This window comes from Macaca fascicularis, chromosome X (assembly GCF_037993035.2).
Source record: "Macaca fascicularis isolate 582-1 chromosome X, T2T-MFA8v1.1".
In the NCBI taxonomy this organism is placed as follows: domain Eukaryota; kingdom Metazoa; phylum Chordata; class Mammalia; order Primates; family Cercopithecidae; genus Macaca; species Macaca fascicularis.
Window position 1 is genome coordinate 11,078,886 of NC_088395.1, and position 23,469 is coordinate 11,102,354.

Genomic DNA, 23,469 nt, shown 5'->3' on the forward strand with positions numbered 1-23,469 from the left:
TATTCTACCTGACCCCTCAGCACCACTAAACCTAGCTGGCCATTCATTAGCTTTGCCATCTGGAATCAGTTTTCTCCCCTAGCTTTTGCTATAAGCACCCCTTTTCTCTCTTTTTCCTTCACTAGCCACTTGCTCTAGGTTCTTTGCTGCTGCTTCTGCTCCTTTAGAGCTCTAAATGCTGGCACTCTTCATGGCTCTGTTCCAGGCCAACATCTCTTAGTCAATCCTTCTGAAGATGTGCCTGGAATTTGTGAACCTCCTGAATCAGCCCCACCAGAAAGAAACAAGCTTCACGAGGGAAAGAACCTTTGTACATTAATTACTGAATTCCCAACACCTGAAAGAATCTCAGGCACACACCAGATGCTCAACGAATATTTGCTGAAGGAATGTGAATTGCCTGAAGTGCTTGAGATGCTCCTGGGATGCCCTTCTGGACTTCTAAATTGGAATCACAGTGCATCTGAGAACCAAAATCTCTGGTCTTCTACCACACCAACTTTTATCCATGTTCTTTCCTTAATCTGATATCCTCTCCCACTTCCTCTTTAACGTGCAGGGAAGCCTTTCCTGACCCTCACCTCCACCCAGATTTAGTCGAATCTTCCTCTCGTGCCCTTTCGTGGAACCCTCTCCTTTGTGGTACTGAGGTCCCTTAAATTTTACACATATCTATGTGACTACTGCCAGCCTGCCTCAGATCATATAGGCTTGCACTCACCATCATACCTCCATTCCCTCAGTAAGTCTCCCTCACAGTGGGCCCTCAATAAATATCAGTGAATAAACTGTTAATAATACAGATTTTATATTAATGTTAATATGTAAAAATGTATTAACAATAAATATATTTAAATTATATATTTATGATATAGTGAATAATTAAAAGTTAAATGATGACACAAATTTCTCTCTCCAGCTACGAGTTTTCCTCTGAATTCTACACGCCCATCTACGGGCGTCACATTTCCAAATGGATGTCTGATGGGTTTCTCTATTTCAGCCTGTCCAAAACCCCAGCTTTTAAATTTTCCAATACAAACTTATTTCTCTCTCAATATTTTACTCATGTTAGTAAATAGCATCGCCCACCCAGTTGCTCAAGCACGATCTTGAGAGTCACATTTGATTTCCCCTTTTCCTTCACCAGCCCCTTACCCGTATCTAATTAAACACTTAGTCCTGTTGCTTATACTTCTAAAATATATTTCAAATCCATCCCTTCTCCATCTCCACAGCTGCTGCCAAGCCCAATCTTCCATTAACACTCAACTGTTGGCTTGCAAATCAAGTGGTCCTCTGTATCCATTCTTACTCGTCTACCACAGATTTTCTACACAGAGCTCAAAACATCAACCAAACCATTCCCATTAAAGCCCCATCCTAATTAAATGGCTTCTCACTGCAATGCAATGAAGTACACACACCTTAGTGAGGCTCTGCCTATCTATCCACAGCACCTCATGCCATTGCTCCCTTCACTCACTAGACTCCCAACTGTCTTTTGTACATACTGTGCCCTCCGCCTGGAATGATTACCCCATGTGTCCCCACCCCTCACCCACCTCACACAGCTGTTCCAGTCCTCAAATTACATGCTGCCTTCTCAGAGCAACCTTCTTAACGGTATCTAAAATAGATTTCAGCCGGGCGCGGTGGCTCATGCCTGTAATCCCAGCACTTTGGGAGGCCGAGGCAAATGGATCAGGAGGTCAGGAGATCGAGACCATCCTGACTAATGCGGTAAAACCTTGTCTCTACTGAAAATACAAAAAAAATTAGCTGGGCATGGTGGTGGGCGCCTGTAGTCCCAGCTACTCAGGAGGCTGCGGCAGGAGAATGGCGTGAAGCCAGGAGGTGGAGCTTGCAGTGAGCCGAGATCGCGCCACTGCACTCCAGCCTGGGGGACAGAGCCAGACTCCATCTCAATAAATAAATAAACAAATATAAAATAAAATAAAAAAGATTTCGCTGGCTGGGCGTGGTAGCTCACACCTGTAATCCCACCACTTTGGGAGGCCGAGGCAGGTGGATCACAAGGTCAGGAGATTGAGACCATCCTGGCTAACACGGTGAAACCCTGTCTCTACTAAAAATACAAAATATTAGCCGGGCGCGGTGGCGGGCGCCTGTAGACCCAGCTACTTGGGAGGCTGAGGCAGGAGAATGGTGTGAACTCGGGAGGCGGAGCTTGCAGTGAGCCGAGATCGCGTCACTGCACTCCAGCCTGGGCGACAGAGCAAGACTCTGTCTCAAAAAAAAAAAAAAAAAAAAAAAAAAAAAAAAAAGATTTCGCCTTCGGATATCTGTTATCACAGAAATATTTCTGTTCTTTACACAGCATTTGCCACAACTTGGAATTACTGATTTACTACTGTTTATTATCTTGTTTCTAGATGGAAACTTCTATGTCAGTCTTGTTCATCATTTCATCCCTAGCACCTAAAATGGAGCTCAGCATAGATTATCAACAAATGGTTGTTGCATGAATGGATACAGTGGAGAAAAACAGATTAATACAGTTCCAACAGGTCAGTGGTTACCAGAGCCTGAGGGTGAAAAGAGGGGTTGACTATAAAAAGGCAGAATGAGATTTGGTGGTGGCGGGGGTGGTATATATAGAATTCTTCTGTATCACAATTGTGGTGTTGGCTACACAATTTTATGTATTTGTCAAAACTGATAGAACCATACCCTGCAGAAGGTCAGTTTTACTCTATGTAAATTAAAAAATAAACTAATAAAATTATGATTCCAAAACCCACGTCAACCCAGAACAAATCTAAGATTCCAAGATTCACAGGTTTGGAGTGGTTTTTTTTTCTTTCTTTTTTTTTTTTTTGGTGGTGGTGGTGGGTTCAGTTAACTTCCTGTGTTCATGGTCAAAGTACTGACTCAAACCATACTTCCCTATTTTTCATTTATCAATTTAAAGAAAGGAAACCGGAAACAAAATAAAGGTGTGAAAGATAAACAATACAAGAAAAAACACAGTAGTAAAATAATATTTAAACTAATCATGTAATAAAATGTCAGCATTTATTCATGACATTTGGCTCTGTTTGTATTGGATCACCCCAGCAGGTCAGTGGCTGTGGGTTGATTTCATAATAGTGCCTCCCACATGTACGCCCACAGCTGACCTCTGCTTTGTGCAGTTGATAATGACTAAACTTCACATATTATGCTGGCAAAATCTACTCCTTGCCTGGAGGGCTGTTACACACAGGGAATTACAGTTTCACAGCTGAACAATGTTTCTCAAATTCTAGGATGATCTACTTTCATTAGAACAAAGTTATATGGGCTGATAAATTGCTGTCTTTTGTCAAAGTGTTACTCATCATTGTATATTCGCCCAACAGATGCCACTGAGAAACCCCATCCTATCAGGGGGAAAGAAGGATGCAGAAATATGTATAGATTGTTTAGACACAAGTTGCATTCTCTAAAGTAAGCACATGACATATGAATTTCATCTTACAACCTTCCCCCACCCCCACCCCCACTACTGACTTTCATCCGTTAGAACGTGTTGATGGATATACCGTTTCAAAACGAAATATTTGGATATCTGACTCTGATTTGGGGAAAGGGAAATGGTGAGCTAATTTCCTCTTTTATCAAGCTGAATCACTAAGTTCACTCTGTTGCCATGCACGCATAAGTAATGCCATAGCAACCTCTCAGTTTGCTCTTAAACACACAACCGCAGAACTATGCGAATAGGTACATTTTGTAATCCTTAGATTTTCTTAGCAGCTTAAATTTTATAAGACATTTTATGGTACGGGATTATTTAGTTTACCTTTGGTAGTCTTATTGCTGACTGACACATATATCATCAATACCAACACAACAGAAAGGCTTAGTTCTTGGAAAATTTTCCAGTAACTTTCCTTTATTCTCAATCTCTAGCTCACAATTAAAAATTTGTACATTGGACACTATAGTCTGGATCCTCTTCAGGATTTTCTTTATAAGGATCCTAACTTTAAATGGGACTGAAACATATAATTTGAAATTCATGAAATATAGAAATACACGGACCTCTCATATAGCTATTTAAGTAAATTCAATGAAAGTGTAAGTATCACTTGGTATGTACTAGGAATTATGTCAGGTTCTAGAAAGAAAGAAAATCTTTACTATCAAGGGATTCAGATGAACTCCTGTAGAAAATAAGGGATGGGTACTCTTGAATTCTGCCACTTTGGGGTTTAGATTTTTATGCCTACAAAATATACTGTAACATCTAACTTTAGACTAGTTTAAGAATATGAACAGACACTTCTCAAAAGAAGACATTCATATAGCCAACAGACACATGAAAAAATGCTCATCATCACTCACCATCAGAGAAATGCAAATCAAAACCACAATGAGATAACATCTGATACCAGTTAGAATGGCAATCATTAAAAAGTCAGGAAACAACAGGTGCTGGAGAGGATGTGAGAAATAGAACACTTTTACACTGTTGGTGGGACTGTAAACTAGTTCAACCATTGTGGAAAACAATGTGGCGATTCCTCAAGGATCTAGAACTAGAAATACCATTTGACCCAGCCATCCCATTACTGGGTATATACCCAAAGGATTATAAATCATGCTGCTATAAAGACACATGCACACGTATGTTTATTGCGGCACTATTCACAATAGCAAAGACTTGGAATCAACCCAAATGCCCATCAGTGACAGACTGGATTAAGAAAATGTGGCACATATACACCATGGAATACTATGCAGCCATAAAAAAGGATGAGTTCATGTCCTTTGTAGGGACATGGATGCAGCTGGAAACCATCATTCTCAGCAAACTATTGCAAGAACAGAAAACCAAACACCACATGTTCTCACTCATAGGTGGGAATTGAACAATGAGGTTACTTGGACACAGGAAGGGGAACATCACACACCGGGTCCTATTGTGGGAAGTGGGTAGGGAGGAGGGATAGCATTAGGAGATATAACTAATGTAAATGACGAGTTAATGGGTGCAGCACATCAACATGGCACATGTATACCTAGGTAACCTGCACGTTGTGCACATGTACCCTGGAACTTAAAGTATAATAATAATAAAAAAGTCCACCTAAATTGAGAAAATGTGGATTTGTAAACATTTTTATTACCCTCATGCATTTCTTCACAAATGTATACACTTCTTTCTACTGAATGACAACAAAATGAGAGCACTAGTACTATGGAAATGCCTTTTACAAAATGCCATGTCACTGCTGTCTGTCAAGTGTCTTTGGCTGATAGACTGGATGAATCATTGACTTGTTCTTGAAATACCTGAAATGGGTTTCAGATTCCATACTTGAATCTAACATTATTTAGCCACCTCTGCCAAATATTTTAATTACTTAAGGAATTAAGGTTTTATTATTTTATAGACAGGCAATACACTTCAATAAAATTTTAGATATCCCATCCACCCTTCCATGAGCATACGTTAATGTATCCAAAGCTAAGGAAATTTGGATCAAGTCATTTTTTTCACTTAAGCACTTACGTATAATTTGAAGGATACACATCAGGAAACAGAAAATACCAACTTTCTCACTGACCAGATGTGTTCAAAAATACTCAGCAAACTGGCATCCCTTCATTTCCGATCAGGTAGAGAGCTGTGCATTCTTAAGACTACTAGGCTTGTTCTTAAGCAAAGCTTGCTGTTGCTCGCTCTTGCTGCTCTTAGAACTGGGAGCAAAAGGTTTGATTCTATAGGGTTGTCTTGATTGTAACTGTAGAACTAGGAAGCCCTCTGTACTTCTTGATGAATCATATTTTAAGTTATTTGTATGCTATGATAAAATGATTTTTTAATTTTTTAGGAGTATTAACTTGAGGCTTTAATAGATGGTCCCCAGGGTTAATATTCATTTGAAATGCTAATATAGAGAAATTATTTACATTATTGATTGTCAAAGTATAGTCCCTAGGCGAGAAATGTCAATCTTAGCTGGAAACTTATTCGAAATGCAACTGTTTGAACCCCACTCCGGACCTACTGACCAAGAACTGTGGAGATAAGGCCAGCAATTAGTATTTTAACAAGCCCTCTAGGTGACTTCAATGTACTCTCAAGTTTGAAATCCACTGCTTTATACAATACACATTGCTCATTTGGGATAATACATACAGAACAATTTATGTTGAGAAATAGCTCTTTTCTTCTTTTTGATGGTGTGTTGTTTTTGTGTTTGCTTGCTTGTTTTGTATTCTGATAAAAGTAATTGAAAATGTTTAATATAAGGATTTTTGCTTATCCCAGTATGGTTATGACACAAGATCACTTGGTTCCTGATAAACTAAAAAGTCATTGTAAACATTGTGGTTTTGAAGAACAACCTACTTAAAATATATTTTATTAGCAGCAATAATAACAAGATGACTAATTTGAATAATCTAGCAACTTGAGACTGAGGAAACAATATGGCTTAGAGTCAGAGGGACTTTAGTCTAGCTTAAATCAGGGTTACTCAACATAAGCATTATTGACCTTTGAGGCCAGATAATTCTATGTTGGAGGGGTGCTATAGGATATTTGGCAGCATTCCTGGTCTCTACCCACTAGATGCCAGGGGATGCCCCTTCTCATTTGTGATAATAAAAAAGTCTCATTGTCAGATATCCCCTTGCAGGGGCAAACAGTCCCTAGTTGAGAACCACTGGTCCACTGGGGTTCTCAACCTCAGCAGTACAGTAGAATCAATTAAGAATACTGATGCCCAGCCAGGCGCGGTGGCTCACGCCTGTAATCACAACACTTTGGGAGGCCGAGGTGGGTAGATCACCTCAGGTCAGGAGTTCAAGACCAGCCTGACCAACATGGTGAAACGCCATCTCTACTAGGAAAATACAAAAATTAGCCAGGCATGGTGGTGGCAGGTGCCTGTAATCCCAGCTTCTCGGGAGGCTGATGCAGGAGAACCACTTGAACCCAGAAGGCGGTGATTGCAGTGAGCCGAAATTGCACCACTGGGCAACAAGAGGGAAACTCTATCTCAAAAAAAAAAAAAAAAAAAAAAAAAAGAATACTGATGCTCAGACTGGTTGGATTGAACCAGTACATTTTCAAAGCTCAGTAGGTGGTACAAAGGTCCAGCCAAGACTGCCAAACACTGTACAGACATCCCAGTGCATCCATACCCTTACCTGGGAGAGAGCTGTAATACCATCTATTCTAACTATCACACAAGATCAGGCGAGAGAGCATTTATGAAAGCATTTACACCACAAGGCAATAAGTATGTTAAAGGCAGCAGAGAAAAATAATGTACTTTTCAAAGTTGTCATTGAAATTGAAAAATGTATCCAGCTCTCTATTATGAATTAGGATAGTTTATATTTACTGTCTCTTAGATTCATACCCCATTCCCAATAGGAAAGAGATGTGATGCATTCTCTAAGTCTCTCTTGGGAGTAGATTCATGATATTATTCAGTCTTCGATGGGCAGAAAACCATACAAATTGGATAAAATCATTCGTACTATGCACCAGTGATGCTCTGAATATATACTATAAAATCAATATTCTTTCTATTCTTTTGTGTCTCAATAACCAATTTTGATAAGTGGAAAAGAATTCAGATTCCTCTGACAATATCTTCTTTAGAAAGAATGGGGAAAAATCTTGGGTTACAATTGTGTCAATCAAAGGGATTCTTTATTTTAAAAAAGATAAAAATATCCAAAGCAAATAATAATAAGTGTTAACAGTTACTAAATCTGAGTAACAAATACATAGATATTTGTTTTTGTTTTTCTGTATTTTTCTTCCAAGTATCTGACTAAAACTTGAAGAGGATGTTAAAATCAGTTTGAACAAAGCACCAGTGAATACTTCAAAGGAAAATAAAGAAAAAAGCACGTTTTTGTTGATGCCAGGTGACTATGGAGACCCCATGGGGATGGGGAGGCCAGCTGGGGGCCAAGAGGTTACATCTGACAGTGTCTACCTCAGTTTATATTGCCAGCTTATGCAGGGAGGGCACATTAGCCTTTGATATTCAAGAGCAGTTCTAACTGAGCAGTTCAGCTAGGGTGTAAGGAAATCTTAGTAGTTGATTTTTTTTCATATGTTCTAACAGCTTTTAAAACAAGGAAATTATTATCAATATCTGCTTCTACCCTCCTTAATGAGTTGCAAAAGTGTGTAACCCCTGCCTTTCTCGCTAATAGAACCAATATGGTAGCAATGGGGACATTTTACACAAAAGGCAGAGTGAAAAGATGGCCTTTTAGGCACATTTTTTTTTTTTTAAAGAGATGAGGGTTTTTCTATGCTGCCCAGGATGGATGCAAACTCCTGGGGCACAAGTGATCCTTCCACCTCAGCCTCTCAAGTAGCTGGGATTATAGGCGTGCACCATCATGCTCAGTTTAGGCATATATTATAAAAGAAACAATTTGCCTGAAGCACTACACTCCCCTGTAGACTGTGGACAGATAAGTAAGCAAAACAATTTTTCTCCTAGAGTAGGAGTTGGCAAACTACAGCCCCTGGGACAAATCCAGTCCACTGTCTGTTTCTGTAAATGCTGTATTAATTTAACACAGCCCAGTCCATTCGTTTGCATATTATCTATGACTTCTTTCAGCTACAACATCAGAGTTGAGTAGTTGTGACAAAATCTGTATAGCCTCAAAAGCCTGAAATACTTACCATCTGTCTTATTACAGAAAAGTTCCCTAACTCCCATCCTAGAGTATTAACATAAATTTGTTCCATAGAGCCACTGTAATCCCAGCACTTTGGGAGGCCAAGAGGGGAGGATGGCTGGAGCCCAGGAGTTCGAGACCAGCCTGGGCAACACAGCAAAACCCTGTCTCTACAAAAATTACCCAGGCACGGTGGTGGGTGCCCATAGTGTAAGCTATTGGGGAGGCTGAGATGGGAGGATCACTTGAACCCAGGAGGTGGAGGTTGCAGTGAGCTGAGATCATGCCACTGCACTGTAGCTTGGGTGACACAGTGAGACCCTGTCTCAGAAAGAAAGAGAGAAAGAGAGAGAGAGGGGGAGAGAGAGAGAGAGAGAGAGAGAGAGAGAGAGAAACAGAGAGAGACAGAGAGAGACAGAGACTTAATAACAAGTGAGTGGACAAAATAAAATATAATATTTCTCAATGACTTTTATAGTCATGCAGTAGTATACATTTATACTACATTTTTGCTTTAATACAGAAAAAATAATTATAAAGACCCAAATATTGTCACCTTTTCTCTTAAAAAAAAAAAAAACTAGTGTGGTCTACAAAGGAAACCTAAAAGAGGATGTGTTGGTAATTAATAAATTAACACATTGTTAAAATATTACTGTTTGATAGTTTCTCAACCTAGCCATTTCCTAGAGTAAGACTATTTTATTTATATACCTACTTGCAGTTGAATAACTGTAATACAGGTAAAAATACTAATGAAAATTCATAGGCAAAAATATTTCCCTTTTTATAGAAAAATAGAAGTCATAGTTCTATGCTAGAGAGAAATAGAAAAACAATCTTTTCTTTCAGTCTTTAAAAAATAATTACCTCTATAGGGAGTAAAGATGATATTTGTGTTTTGACATAAGTAAAAGCTTATTTTTAGTTCATTTCATATGCCTGGACTTTCCAATGTTTGGGGGAAATTTAAGAAATGGAGACGTTTTTGTAGCTTCATAAGACTCTATCATTTCCAGAAGCCTCATAAATTGAAAATGAGACTTTACTGACATTCTTTCTTTTGTTTCTCCTCAAAAGAATTCCCAAATAGGAAAAGAGTATGTAATAAAACAGAGAGTGCAGAGCTATGGTTGTCAAGGCAACTGTAATCATCTTGCCCTTGAACTATGACAGAGCATCCACTGCAGTTCAATCTAACCTCATGTTTCCTCAGAATGCTTATATATGTTCGAAGTCCTTATTATATAGCAATATCATTCCAATCAATCAGGTGATGATAGGAATGTAGAACAGGAACCAAAATGTCCATGGCATTCCCATTATGGAAGGCAGATGGGAAAACGACACTTGCTAGCATACAGAACAGCTAAGAGAACATGTCCTTCCACTCCACGCCATTCAACATGCATTTGGGACACTGTGCTGGCTACTACCATTAATAGAAACATGAGTCCAGCCCATAGATAAAGTAGTAAATACAGATTAAATGAGCTGCAATCCCGTGATAGATCCCCATACCCCTAGAGAACTATGACAAACTACAGAATGGCTGGTATACACACTCACAAATTGCCACTTTGTGGAAAAAATAGTGACTATTTGTGACCATCAGTTTGTCTTCATAGTGAAGAGAAGAAAACTTTCCCCACACAATTTGGAAAACACTGTTACTACTTATTTGTATCTCATCTGATGCTCCCTTCAGGGCTACAGAGGATTGTGTTTTCTCTAGGAGATAGTCAATGTCTTAGAGGCTGGGCAGCCAGAGTTTGCCTCACTGAACGCTAAATGATCTTTGCTTATATTTTCCAACACAGACACTTCTCAATTCTGAAAGTCTATTAAGATAGCTGGATATTTCAAAGTCCACGTGCATTTTCCCATAGAAATAATGATACAGTGGTTTTGGTTCATAGGTCAGCTCAAGTAGTCTCATTTAACCTATGACATACTTGAAGTACAGAGCAGGAAGTACAAATGTAACTGAGAACCCCATTCTCACCCTTCTGAGACTCTGGAAAACAGAAAAGAGTCCCCATTATGGGATAGGGGAAGGAGCACTGGGTTGCGATCAGAAGTCTTTGTCTGTATCAGTTCCTTCTCTGTGCCTCCAGGCCAGAGACCATCTCCTCTGAAGTCAGTGCTGAGGCCCCTGGATCCAGCTCAATCACATGGCTCACCATGGGAACTCAGCACATCATTTACTGGAAATAAAATAATAATCACCTTGCCATATGATCTGAGGTCATCATTTAGTCATTCGAACATTTATTTTTCTGTTTTGTTTTGTTTTGTTTGAGACACGGTCTCGCTCTGTTACCCAGGCTGGAGTGCAGCAATGTGATCTTGGTTCACTGCAGCCTCGACCTCCTGGGCTTAAGCGATTCTCCTGCCTCAGCCTCCCAAATTGCTAGGACTACAGGTGGGCACCACACCCCGCTAATTTAAAAAAGTTTTTTTTTTTTTAAGAGATAGGGTCTCACTATGTTGCCCAGGCTGGTCTCGAACTCCTGGGCTCAAGCAACTGTCCTGCCCCAGCCTCCCAAAATTTCACTATTTCTGAAATTCAGGATCCTCCCGTATAAATTAGATGTTTGGGAAAAATTGGCCAGGCACTAAGCTTCTCTTACTCTCAAATTGTATTGTCCTTAGATCTGTAGAGAGCTTCTGTTATTCCTGTTTTTTTTTGTTTTTTTTTGTTTTTTTTTTTTTTTTTGTATAATAGTGATAACAATGGGTTCTATAAAGGGTGGATGGGAGGATATCATAAGGATAGAGACAGAGTTAGGATAAGCATTTTACTATTGGTGGGGAATTGAAGACTTACATTTTTGGAAAGGAATTTGCTGAAAAAATAGACACTGGCAATTTTTGCTACATTGACAATGTGATAAGAAGCACTCCCCAATTTCCCCTCTCAGTGAAGTTTATTTTTAAGTAACTCCTATCCCATCTTCCTGGTGTCTCATTCCACTCATTAAACAAACTTCTCTGTTTTTTGTTTCTAGTGTATCTATCACCATCTCACTTACCTTATTGTTTGCTGTGTATGTATTGGCCATCCTTTGGCCCTCTAGAAAGAAAGTACCATCAGGGCAGGGGTTTGTGTCTATTTTGTCCAGAACTGTATCTCCAAAGCCTAGAATAGCATCTGCACATAGTAGGCATTCAAAACATACTTAGTGAATAGATACATGAATGAATCACCGAATGACAGCAAAAAAAAAAGTATACTCTTCTTCAGATCTAAATAAAATAGACATTTCAAAGGATATGTTGAGGTATCCACTGAAGACAAATTTTGGAGTATTATGAAATCCAGTAGGAGGGAGATTACTTTTTGTCAGAAAAACTAAGGTAAGGAGACCCAATACCCCAGACTACTATCCAAAAGATTGAGTATCAGGGTGATTGCTTAGATAGAGATGTTCTTGATATATTAGAAGTAAACATGTATAAAGAAGGAATGCTTCTTGTATTTCTACTTAGACCTGGGAAATGTCTGGTATAATGGAAAACACCCTGAGGCAGAAGCCATCAGGCATCCACAATCAGTGGATTCTTGCTCTGCCTCTTAGTACCTGTTGACTTTGAACAGCTAGAGGACTTCCCAAACTTCAGATTTCTCACTTGTAAAACTGGAATATGGCCCCCTGCTTTACAAGGTGGTTGTGAGGGTAAAATAAAATGTAAGGAAATCCAGAAAAAGAAGACCTTCAGTAAATGATGGCCTCTCCTACTATTGCCATTACCAACAGTAGCCTTGCTCAAGTCACTGAATCCCTCTGGGCTCCAGTTCCCTTTTCTACAAAACGAACACATTGGATGAGAAGGATTTCAAATGGACCTGCCACTCCAAAAATCCTGTATGCTCAGTTTCACTCCCTCAAATATGTAACTATGGGGCTGGGTGAAAAAAAAAAAAGATCTTTCAAAGAGAACCTAGACTTAGCTATAGAGGTTTATTAAATATGGTAAATTATCTGTGTTATCATTCTACATTCATAACCCTAAAATATAATTTTCCCTTAAAAATATTCTGGAAAAAAAGTTTCCCATGTCTTGGCAAACCAAACTCGAGAGTTTTCCAGTGTTTAGAAGGGCGGAAGGGCCCCAATATTTTAAAGATGAATATAATTTGGTGCTGAAATCTTCCTTTTGTGTTTATGACTATGTCCCAAAATAGAATCCTAGAAGAGAGAAGTGTGACTTAGAAATATCAAGAGACTGCCTAAGAATCCAGCAGGGCTTCATATACATTTTAGTTGATTTACACTTTAAAAATGTTATTCATTTACATGTTTCCATATTTCTACTGTCCCAAATAGGATGAATTTGACAATTTGTGAATCATGAAAAAAGAAAGAAAATCAACTTAATAAACAAGTTATTTTCCCTTTGGGTCATATGTACCCCATAAGATAACTTTAAAGCAGTATTTATATTACAGAGACATTTGCTTGGGATTAGCAGAAAATAATTTTCAGGTTGTCGGTCAGTCTTTAAAAATCTTTTTAAAGAAATTATGCATTCAAAGAGCTCCTAGGGGGAAAAAGTCTGTTAATTATAATACTTCTGGCCAACAAAAAACACTAAATGGTCTGCAATACTTCTAAGTTATTAGTGAAAAAGACCTCCCTTTAGTACAACACAATTTTTAATTCCTTGAAGTATGTCTTGGTGCAACAAACACCCCCCTCCTTTAGGTCATATTCAAATTACACACACACACACACACACACACACACAATGCACCACCCACTTCTCCCATTTCCTCCTATAACCACAAAATGGAATGTTTTACTACAATCATGCACACTCATTTTATTTGCATAAAAATGATGGCTTTAAACTGGTAAAGAAGCAGGAGATCATAATCAGAACTGAAATTAGTCAAAATGAAGTAAAATCTTTTAAAAATAAAAATGAACCTTACATTCTAATATATTTGTGCCTGGATCCAGAGCTACTACATTAAAATAAACATTCATATCATATAACTAAATACAGGTGCCCTAGAAACAACCAACTTACAAAGATCCTGAACATGAGAACAGTCGACCTAAGTGAGCCAGGCCAGGAACAGGGTAGGCTCTCCCCAGACTTGAAGGCTAGAGAAGGATTCCTCTAGGATTCCCCTTGGTCTCGTCCTGCTGGATAGTGGCGCTGGAAGTGATTAGAGTAGAAAGGGGAAGTGAGAAGCCATGGGCCTTGTGCCGCCACAGTACTGTCTTTCCACCATTCTCAACGAGGACTCCATTTCCCATAAATGTTACAAAGAGTGCCTTGGTTCCCAGGCCGGTCCATCAGAAGTCTGCTGGACCCACAGTGCAGCTGGAACTGTGCTATTAATACTAGGCTGACTTCCCACTTGGAAGTCAACTCCAGCCCTGACAGTGCTGTCAGCTCTGTTATGGTTAAATGGATTTGTGGGCGGTCCTGGGAGCCTGCCAGTGAGAACATCCTTTCTGTGGGAAAATTCCTACCGAGGCCCAAACAGCTCACTGTCAAACAGGGTTGTAGACCACAAGTTGTGAGAGCCTTAGGCATTGACCAATCACTTCTCACCTTTCCCTTCTGGAAATACTTGAGTGATCATTAGAGTCAACTCTTGCACAGAGAAACATAAGGCAAGTCCAACACTCAGCACGTGATCTGTTCCATGGCAAGTAATGGGTATATTTTACAGTTGTCATTAATAAAATGACTATAAAATAAATCATACCTCTGTAACATTATGTTCTAATCAACTGAGAGACATTATCACATAATAGTCCTCTTGAATAAGTGGAACTTATGTGTAGAAAGGATACTGTTCTCATCAATAGCAAAGAGTTAGTTTGGTACAAATTGATGAAATACAAGATCAAATAGTTTACACACACAACACACACACAAGGACAGCTAACAATGCAACAGAGATGGGGAGCTATTATAGTAGCAGATTGTAATCTGCTAGGAGATGAAGGATATTCACTGCCTGGGAGCCTTAAGTACACACTCTTAACGGTCCAAATAAGGCAATGGTCATGTTGAAGCAGGTACCTTTGGTATATCTGTAGTTTATTTATCAGTAAGAAGTAGGGTCTCCCTTATCTACTTGACAGCACAGAAACCCCTGGAGACCAAATTAGGGCATGAAAAAGCAAAGGGTCTCCCAAATCTGAGGCCTTAAGTCAGTTGATCAAAGTTCTTAACCAAAGGACAAGGGAACAGACAAGGGCCAACTTCAGTGTAGTGACTTGTCCTCCATGTAGGGCGTCAGAAGAGAGATTTTGGCACATCTGAATAATTCTCAATTCTCCAGTACTGAGTCACTAGTGATAAGTCAGCTTTGGTGTTATATCTTTCTTACTTAATCATCCCCAAGGATAAAATATTCCAGTACCCATGGGGAATCTGAAATGAGGTAAGAGCAGATTTAGGTAGGTTTCTTAAATGCCTGATAATGATATTTTAGTTGGCATATAATATATGGATGCATACACATATGTAGACTATATATTATACCTATATACTATGTTCACCCAGATTGATGTATATATACTATGTATAGGTATATATACTACATATATATATGCATATGCACATATATATAATCTTTCATTTTTTATACAATAGATGCCAACTGACCTGTGGAAATGCCTTCAAATTATATTATTCAGTTCAAGCATACTTAGTACCATATCCATCTGTGGGTAGCCAATTAGAAATCCATGCCTCATTAACATGTTTCCAGACTGAAGGTAAACTGTAAGCATGCACGTCTGTGTTGGTTGTGAAAAACATCATCCTTTGCACTATTGAAGAAATCTTAACGCCAATCTACCCTCCAGAGAAGCCTCAGATCCTTGGAAAATTTTCAGTTTGATCAACACACAGAGGTAAGCCCCAGCAAAAGTTCTTTAACGGGTATTTGGAAAAAAGGCAACACAGAATTTCCCTCTCTAAGTTAGGCTGACTAGTGTGGTGCTGTGGAGACAGAAGGGGATATTAATTCCACATAGTGCTCTCTCCAAGACAAAAGCATTTAAAAATAAAAACAGCAAAAAAAAAAAAAAGAGTTCTAATTTCAAGTCACCCTGAGAACTAAACTTCTTCCTTTTAGGAAATTTACTGAACTTGGCCAGTACTTAGAAGTCTTTAGTGTTGAGATATTTGCTAGGGTGTCCTTATTTAATCAGAAACAACCTGTCTCAAGCAACAGTATTGCTTACACTATGTGTGTGTGTGGGTGTGTGTGTGTGTATGCATGGTAGTATGTCAATCTGAGCCAACTTGTCCCAAGGGCCACACCTATTTCTTGATAGTTAAACAAACCCGGTTTAGGATAAGGAGTTTGAAATTGGAAATGTGGCAAGTAGCCCAAATGAATTTTTGTCTGATCTCTCACTTTTATTTTAGTTCTCTCCTCCCTAATTGTTCTGCCTCCTCTCTGTACTTTCTGAACGTTTTCCTTGACCTCATCATTGGAAAGGGTGTACCCACAGAGTGGGTGAAGCCATATTCTAGAAAAGTCACTGCCTAGGATTTTTAATGAGCCAACAATCATTTGTGACTGCATCAGGCAAATTTTTCATGCAAAGAAATGCTTAGAAAGCCTGAAAAGACAGATAAATTGATTATCTCCAAGCTACCAAAACAGGCTGGATTTTTGGTGCCTGCTGGCTATTAAATGGTTATCTACGTAGAAGAATTTGCTCTTTCATACAATCTGGTAGTGACGTGGTAGTACGGCAGTTAACTTTTACCACTTGTCACTTCTTCAGTGTTTCCATTATCTACCAAAGAGAACCTAACAGTTGTGAACATCTAAACTGGTTAGGGTCAGTGAGCAACACCTAGCCTACAAGTTTGTTGCAATGATTACATGAGATAAAAAGTATAAAGCACTTCTGTAGTACCTGGCACATGGAAAGATATATATATATATATATATATATATATATATATATATATATATATATATATATGTTCATCACCATCATTATAACCATGATCACCACCACCACTATCATCACCACCATCATTGTCATCATTTATTGTAAAATGAGGACTACTAATTATAAAATTTTAGTTAGGACAGGAGTGCCATCTGTGATAGAATAAACTGAAAGGTAAACACAATAATACATAGTTCTTCTATGTAGAAGGATCCCCTGAGAGTTCATCAGTCTCCACATATTTTCCCCACAAACCATATATCCACTTTTCTTCCATTACCATGGAACCTGACTCCAAAAGATTTAGATAAATTACTGATTTCAGCAGCGTGCTGGACAAACTTTTCTGGAAACTTTGTGGATCAGACAGTAAAATGTAGCAAATATAGCTGTACATACAGATGGACTGAAGAACTATGCATATCAGGTACTAATTAATAAAGTAGGCAAATCTACCATTGCAGGTACCTGGTCCCATCTTGTTTAACATCTTCATCAGCAACTTACATAAAAGCATGGACTATGATTTTCAAATTTTTACTAGACAACTAAGCTAGGAAGAATGCATAAAATAAGAGAAGAGAGGGCAAAGTGGCAGGCGCCTGTAGTCCCAGCTACTCGGGAGGCTGAGGCAGGAGAATGGCGTGAACCCAGGAGGCGGAGCTTGCAGTGAGCTGAGATCCGGCCACTGCATTCCAGCCTGGGTGACAGAGCAGACTCCGTCTCAAAAAAAAAAAAAAAAAAAGAGAGAAGAGAGAATTGGGGTTTTAAAATACAATTGTAATTTATATATAATTTTATTAGATCAAAAGGTTAGGATGATACTTTAAAAATTCAAGAAATTAGAAATTTGCATTTAAATTTTAACAATTAATTAGAAAGAGAGAAGCAACTTGAGTTTAATTCTGTGAAAAACAAGAGGTAGGATTTTTAATGAGCCAACAATTATCCAATAAGCTCAAATGAACTGCAAGTCTGACAAAAGCATTACACCAGGCAATGGAAACTTGGGCTGCATGAAAAAAACTCTGGAATCCAACTCAAGAAAAGAGAAAAGTGACCACACAATGGATTCCACCCAAGCCAGAGCACACGTGGAGCACTAAACTCTGGTCTGGAGGTCACACCTTTGAAAGACATTGAGGCATCCAACAAGTTCTGAAGAGGGTAGTGAGGCTAGGGAGGGGAAGATGGTGAAAACTTGGTCATTTCACAAACCTTCGAAATCCATGAAAGAAACTGATATTTAGTCTGAAGTTGCAAAGGCTGTGCGGTAATAGAAACGCTGACCTAAAATATTTGAATGCTGAAGTAGTAGATCTGGCCTATCTTTCAAGAGAGCAGATTTCAAATGACAGAATGAGAATTTCAGGAAGTAGGCCTGGGCCTCCTTCAAGGAGACTCTATCTAAAGAAAACATTAACCCAAGGATAAGTGACTTTAAGGGGAAGGGGATTCTTAATACTTAAAGGTTCATGCAGATAACCATCTGATTATCCATTCTGAATGTGGTGAAAAGGAATCCTGTTTTGGGTGAGTGGCCAAACATATGACCGTTAGGGTACCACAACTGTAATTCAGTTCTCCTGTGTAAAGTGTCAATGAGCGATATAAGGAAGAGGGAGGGCTTCATTAGAGGAGAAGGGGATGGCTGGAAATGGGGAAAGAGCAGTTTACGGCTGGTTTTGGGTGGCTGAAGAGTGTAGCAGGTAGCATAGTTCCCATGATAAATGAATTAATACTAATTAACTAATAAAGGTTCAAACCAAACTTTAGAATTTTATTCAATGCTAGTCCTATTCTAATGACAACTGAGTAAAAGACAGCTGTCCCAGTGCCCTATGGCCTAGTCCATTCCCTCCCAATGCTGGAATGATGTTTTATTCTTTCTCACAGTCCTCATGACACCTTAGGCACTAGGCAGTAGCTTGATTAACTTTCTACTTTTGCTCCAGGGAGTTCAGGTTAAAGAATGAGGAATGAGTAGTCAACAATAGAAACTAGTTTGGCATACCACACATTCTCACTCCTAAGTGGGAGTTGAACAACGAGAACACATGGACACAGGGAGGAGAACATCACGCACTGGGGCCTGTTTGGGGGTGGGGGGCAAGGGAAGGGAGAGCATTAGAACAAATACCTAATGCACTTGGGGCTTAAAACCTAGATGACAGGTTGGTAGATGCAGCAAACCACCATGGCACATGTATACCTATGTAATAAACCTGCACGTTCTGCACTTGTATCCCAGAACTTAAAGTAAAATAACAAACACACAAACAAAACAAAAACAAAAAGAAACTAGTTTGGCAAGGTGACTATTTGATTGACTACTTTCACTAGGATATATGACCCCAACCTAAGTGGAAGTATTTTGACATCAAGGTGATATAAACATTTTTGCTGCTTTTTTGAGAAAAATATCACAGTAATATGTTACTGTGGGTTTTTTCTTAAATCTCTTGATCACTGTTAGTTTTTAAAATTTGTCTTTTTAAAATATACTTTTTAATGTCTGATGGGACATTAATGAATATTGTTAGATTGTGCTTTGACACTATAGTGATGTAATATATTTTGATATGATATAAAATATATAGCATACATTATGTTTTGATATATGTACCTTAATATCTAACAAAACTTTCTAGAAGAATTACATCCATTTATGTATTAAATTATACTAAAGCAAATTGAGAATTTATTTCATAATTAACACAAAATATCCATATTGCCTGGACCCGGAAATAAAGAAAATGATGCTACAGTGTTAAAGTAAGATTAGAATATTATTGTAGAGCATAATTGATGGAGGGAGTGCATTTTCAAATATCCTCTTTACCTCCTTGTTGCTATGTTGGCTACCCACATAATACTACCTGAGCCTGTATCTCTCATTAATCCATTGTAACCTTTTCTTGCTGAGGAATTTCATAACCGCTGTATTACCTGCCAGTAAGTGATAGTTCAGATCAATTTAAAATGCTATGGCTTTTGATCCTGTTGTCTGTATTTTAGATATTAATTACAATAGTATTGTCCTTATGGACCAACCCCAAACTGCATTGAATTGGGAAGTCATTTTCCTTTATTTACCTTTTATAATATAATTTCAAAATGACAGGCTTATACGCAAAGCATAATTCTTTATAGACACTGGCTCATCATTGGACTTTATCACTTCCAAAGCAATAAGGATGGAAGAAATCCACGGGGTCCTGATCCATGGAGATTCCTGGCTTTTTTCCCACTCAGTTGATGGAAAATGTTTTCTCTTTCTAAGTTAGATGAGGGATGGGGTTAGGGAAACTCACATCTTACACTCTTATGATTTGGCTCATGTCTTTATTGTTTTCCAAATTTTATGTGTTTGGGTCAGTTAATCAGACTCCTAATTCTATCCATTGTATTCAAACAGATATAGTACTTTTTTCTCCTTTCTTCCCCCAAAGCTGCATTACTTTTTGGATATGGGGTCTCTCTGGCCAGCTGCAAAGATTCTGCCTGTGTGACAGATGACATCTCCCTCGTGCTAATAAGTCTTTTAAAACCCTTTTAAAACCCAGAAATTATCTTGGGTATCCCACAAGTCATGAACAGCAGTACACTAGGGATATAGCGATTTACTTAATAAATAACTGTTCTGTGGATAGAAAAGCTAGAAATAGTAGCCAGGTCTGCTTTTTCTCGAATTTGAGTCTAAATTGTATCTTTCTTTAAAATTGAGATATAATTCACATACTATAAAATTTACCACTTTAAAGTGTACAGTACAGTGAGTTTTAGTACATTCAGAGTCATGCAACCATTATCACAATCAACTTTGGAGCATTTCCGTCACCCTAAAAAGAAATCCATACCCATTAACAGTTACTCCTCACATCCCTCTCCCTCAGCCCCTAGCAACCATGAATCCACTTTCTGCCTCTATGGATTTGCCTGTTCTGGACATTTCATATATATCCAATCATACAATATGTAGCCTTTTGGGTCTGGATTCTTTACTTAGCATAACATTTTCAACGTTTGCATGTGTTGTCACAGGAATTATCCCTTTTGTGGCTAAATATATTATTTTATATTGATATATCACATATGTTTATTTGTTCATGAACATTTGGATTGTTTTCACTTCTCAGCTATTATAAATAACACTGCTCTGAACATTCATGTACATATTTCCATGTAGACATATATGTTCATTTCTCTTAGGTAGATAACCAAGAGTGGAGTTTCTGGGTCATAGGGTCACATGGTAGTTCTATGTTTTAACTATATATATATATTTTTTGAGACAGAGTTTTGCTCTTGTTGCCCAGGCTGGAGTGCAATGGCATGATCTCAGCTCACCGTTACCTCCACCTCCTGGGTTCAAGTGATTCTCCTGCCTCAGCCTCTCAAGTAGCTGGGATTACAGGCATGCGCCACCACACCTGGCTAATTTTTTTTTTTTTTAGTAGAGATGGGGTTTCTCCATGTTGGTCAGGCTGGTCTCGAACTCCCGACCTCAGGTAATCCGTCCGTCTCAGCCTCCCAAAATGCTGGGATTACAGGTGTGAGCCACTGCACCCAGCCTTAACTATATCTTAATTGTTTTCCTCAGGTAGCTATGAGTGGTCTCAATTCTTCTGTAAATTCTTTTATGATTTGGTGGTTTCCTGCCTTTTTATAACAGAAAATTTGTTTTGTTATATTTTGTTCCATTTTATCATCATAAAGGTCCTCCATCCATGTCTAGAAACATTTTAATGCAAAGTCCCAAAGAAAGTTAAATCCTAAGCACTTATCTCCTTAAAAATAAATTCAGCTTGATTTAGAAGAATTTAGAAAATGGGTAAATTCCCCATTCATTAATAACACTTTGTTATATTATTATCTGTTATGGCATCTCCTTATAAAGCAAACATCTCAGGTACTAGGTATTACAAATCATTTCTTCCTTGTATGAATGCCAAGTCCTCTGAGAGCTGATGGTATCAATCTATACAGAAGCATTTTCTGCTCACTGTAAATTCTGGTAATGCCAAACCCATCTTACATGAGACAAAGGGACCAATCTAAATTAGTGACACCAAAAACAAACAAGTTTTTTCATGTAAATATTTTTATATATAGGAACACATAATTATTCAGATTTTCAGGATAAGAAACTTTGTTAGATAATAAGAGGACACTATGTTTAATAAACAAATTAATTCTGTAAATGGCACTTAAAGGAAGATTAAAGGTAACCAAACAGTCTTGCTCATATGTATTGCCAATACAACTTCTAAATCTTATTTAGCCTATTAAAAAAAGGCTTGCTAAAAATGTGTATCAGTACCAAACCTCCTATCACCATATTCCAATGTATTCAAAATTCCTAATCATTTTTGCACAAGCATTATTAAACACTGTAATTCTATATTGTGATTTGCTTCCCATTTGAAAAAAGGTTATTTCCTCCCTTGTCTTCTAAGAAGATACTCCTTCAGGGATTTTATAGAGTTCAGATTTGCTGTCGTTCTCCTGCCTCCTTCAGCACCAGTCAAATCATTTTGTAAAATTCACTGGGATTAACAGCCATTAGTAATTTGTTTACCAGTCACATAGATAAAATTTGCCTTTGAATTTTACATGAATACTGTCCACAAACACAGAATGTTTTTTCTATCTTTTCAGTTGACTAAGAAAAAAACTACACACATGCGTATATAAAAAGCACTGTTTCCTTCTGATACTTCAATTTGAAAGCCCCTCAAAAGCTGAAGAAAGAAAATAAAACCATATGAATTAAAGTTGAGGTAGAGGATTTTCCAACAGCATCATTTCTGCTGGTTACTAAGTTCCACAAATAGCTAATGTGGCCAACCACCTTTGAAATCAAAGTGCTGTGCCCCATCTCCTAATGGAGCCATAGTATGCTAAGGGAAGTGAAACTTTTAGAGTCAGCACCCAGATGGTGTTGACAAAGAAACCCACGTGCATGGTGCAATGCAGACTGTATTTTAAATTGGCCTCAAACTCTAAAAAGCACACAAACACACATTTGGATCACCTTTGTTCCACCACACAAAACAATCCCAGTTTGCCTGTCTCCCCACTGCCTGGTTCACATACTGAATAACGGGATGCTATTTCAATATTTAGCTCAGGCCAACAACATTATTAGCAAAGCAGATTTTTCCCACCTTATTACCCATGGCCAAATATATAACTTCGAGGTGGTCTGTGCTGTCTGCTTCTTTCCATATGAGTATAACATTGACCTGTATGCATATGATTCTCACCAATGTAGAGGTAACTGCTCACATCTATATCTTAGTAAGAGGCAATTGATGAAGTAATAAATGTTTAACAGCTAGGTGTCATCTCCCAGCTGTGTATGAATTTATGTTATAATATCGATGACAAATCATTGACTAAGCTTAGCTTATAAAAAGAAGTCCACTGAACTTGTTTTTAGACAACCTAAGTCGAAATTACTTTTCTGAATGTAAATTAGTTCAGCCACTGTAAAAAGCAGATTGGCAATTTCTCAAAGCATTTAAAACAGAACTACCATTCAGCCCAACAATCCCATTATTGGGTATATACTCAAAGGAATATAAATTGTTCTATCATAAAGACACATGCACATGTATGTTTATCGTAGCACTATCCATAATATTCCAAAGACATGGAATCAACCTACATGCACATCAACGGTAGACTGGATAAAGAAAATGTGGTACATATATTCCATGGAATACTATGCAGCCATAAAAAGGAACAAGATCACATTTTTTGCAGCAACATGGATGGAACTAGAGGCCATTATCATGAGTGAAGTAACGTAGGAACAGAAAACCATATACTGCACGTTCTC

General features: G+C 38.3%; 1 protein-coding gene across 15 annotated transcripts in view; it reads right to left on the reverse strand.

Annotated features, from left to right (window-relative positions):
* ARHGAP6 (Rho GTPase activating protein 6) overlaps nucleotides 1-23,469 on the reverse strand; it is a 551,232-nt gene that overhangs the window by 214,810 nt on the left and 312,953 nt on the right. For 3 of the 15 annotated variants that reach the window (XR_012430353.1, XM_074030124.1, XM_065538353.2), the window contains exon 1: nucleotides 13,714-14,071. The exons of the other annotated variants lie outside the window; for them this stretch is intronic. Coding sequence is in view for 2 of the 3 variants with exons in the window: in XM_074030124.1 (XP_073886225.1) it covers nucleotides 13,714-13,728 (15 nt within the window). In the remaining variant the exon portion in view is untranslated. Of the gene's footprint in view, nucleotides 1-13,713; nucleotides 14,072-23,469 lie in introns of those variants that run through there. 15 annotated transcript variants of the gene reach the window in all.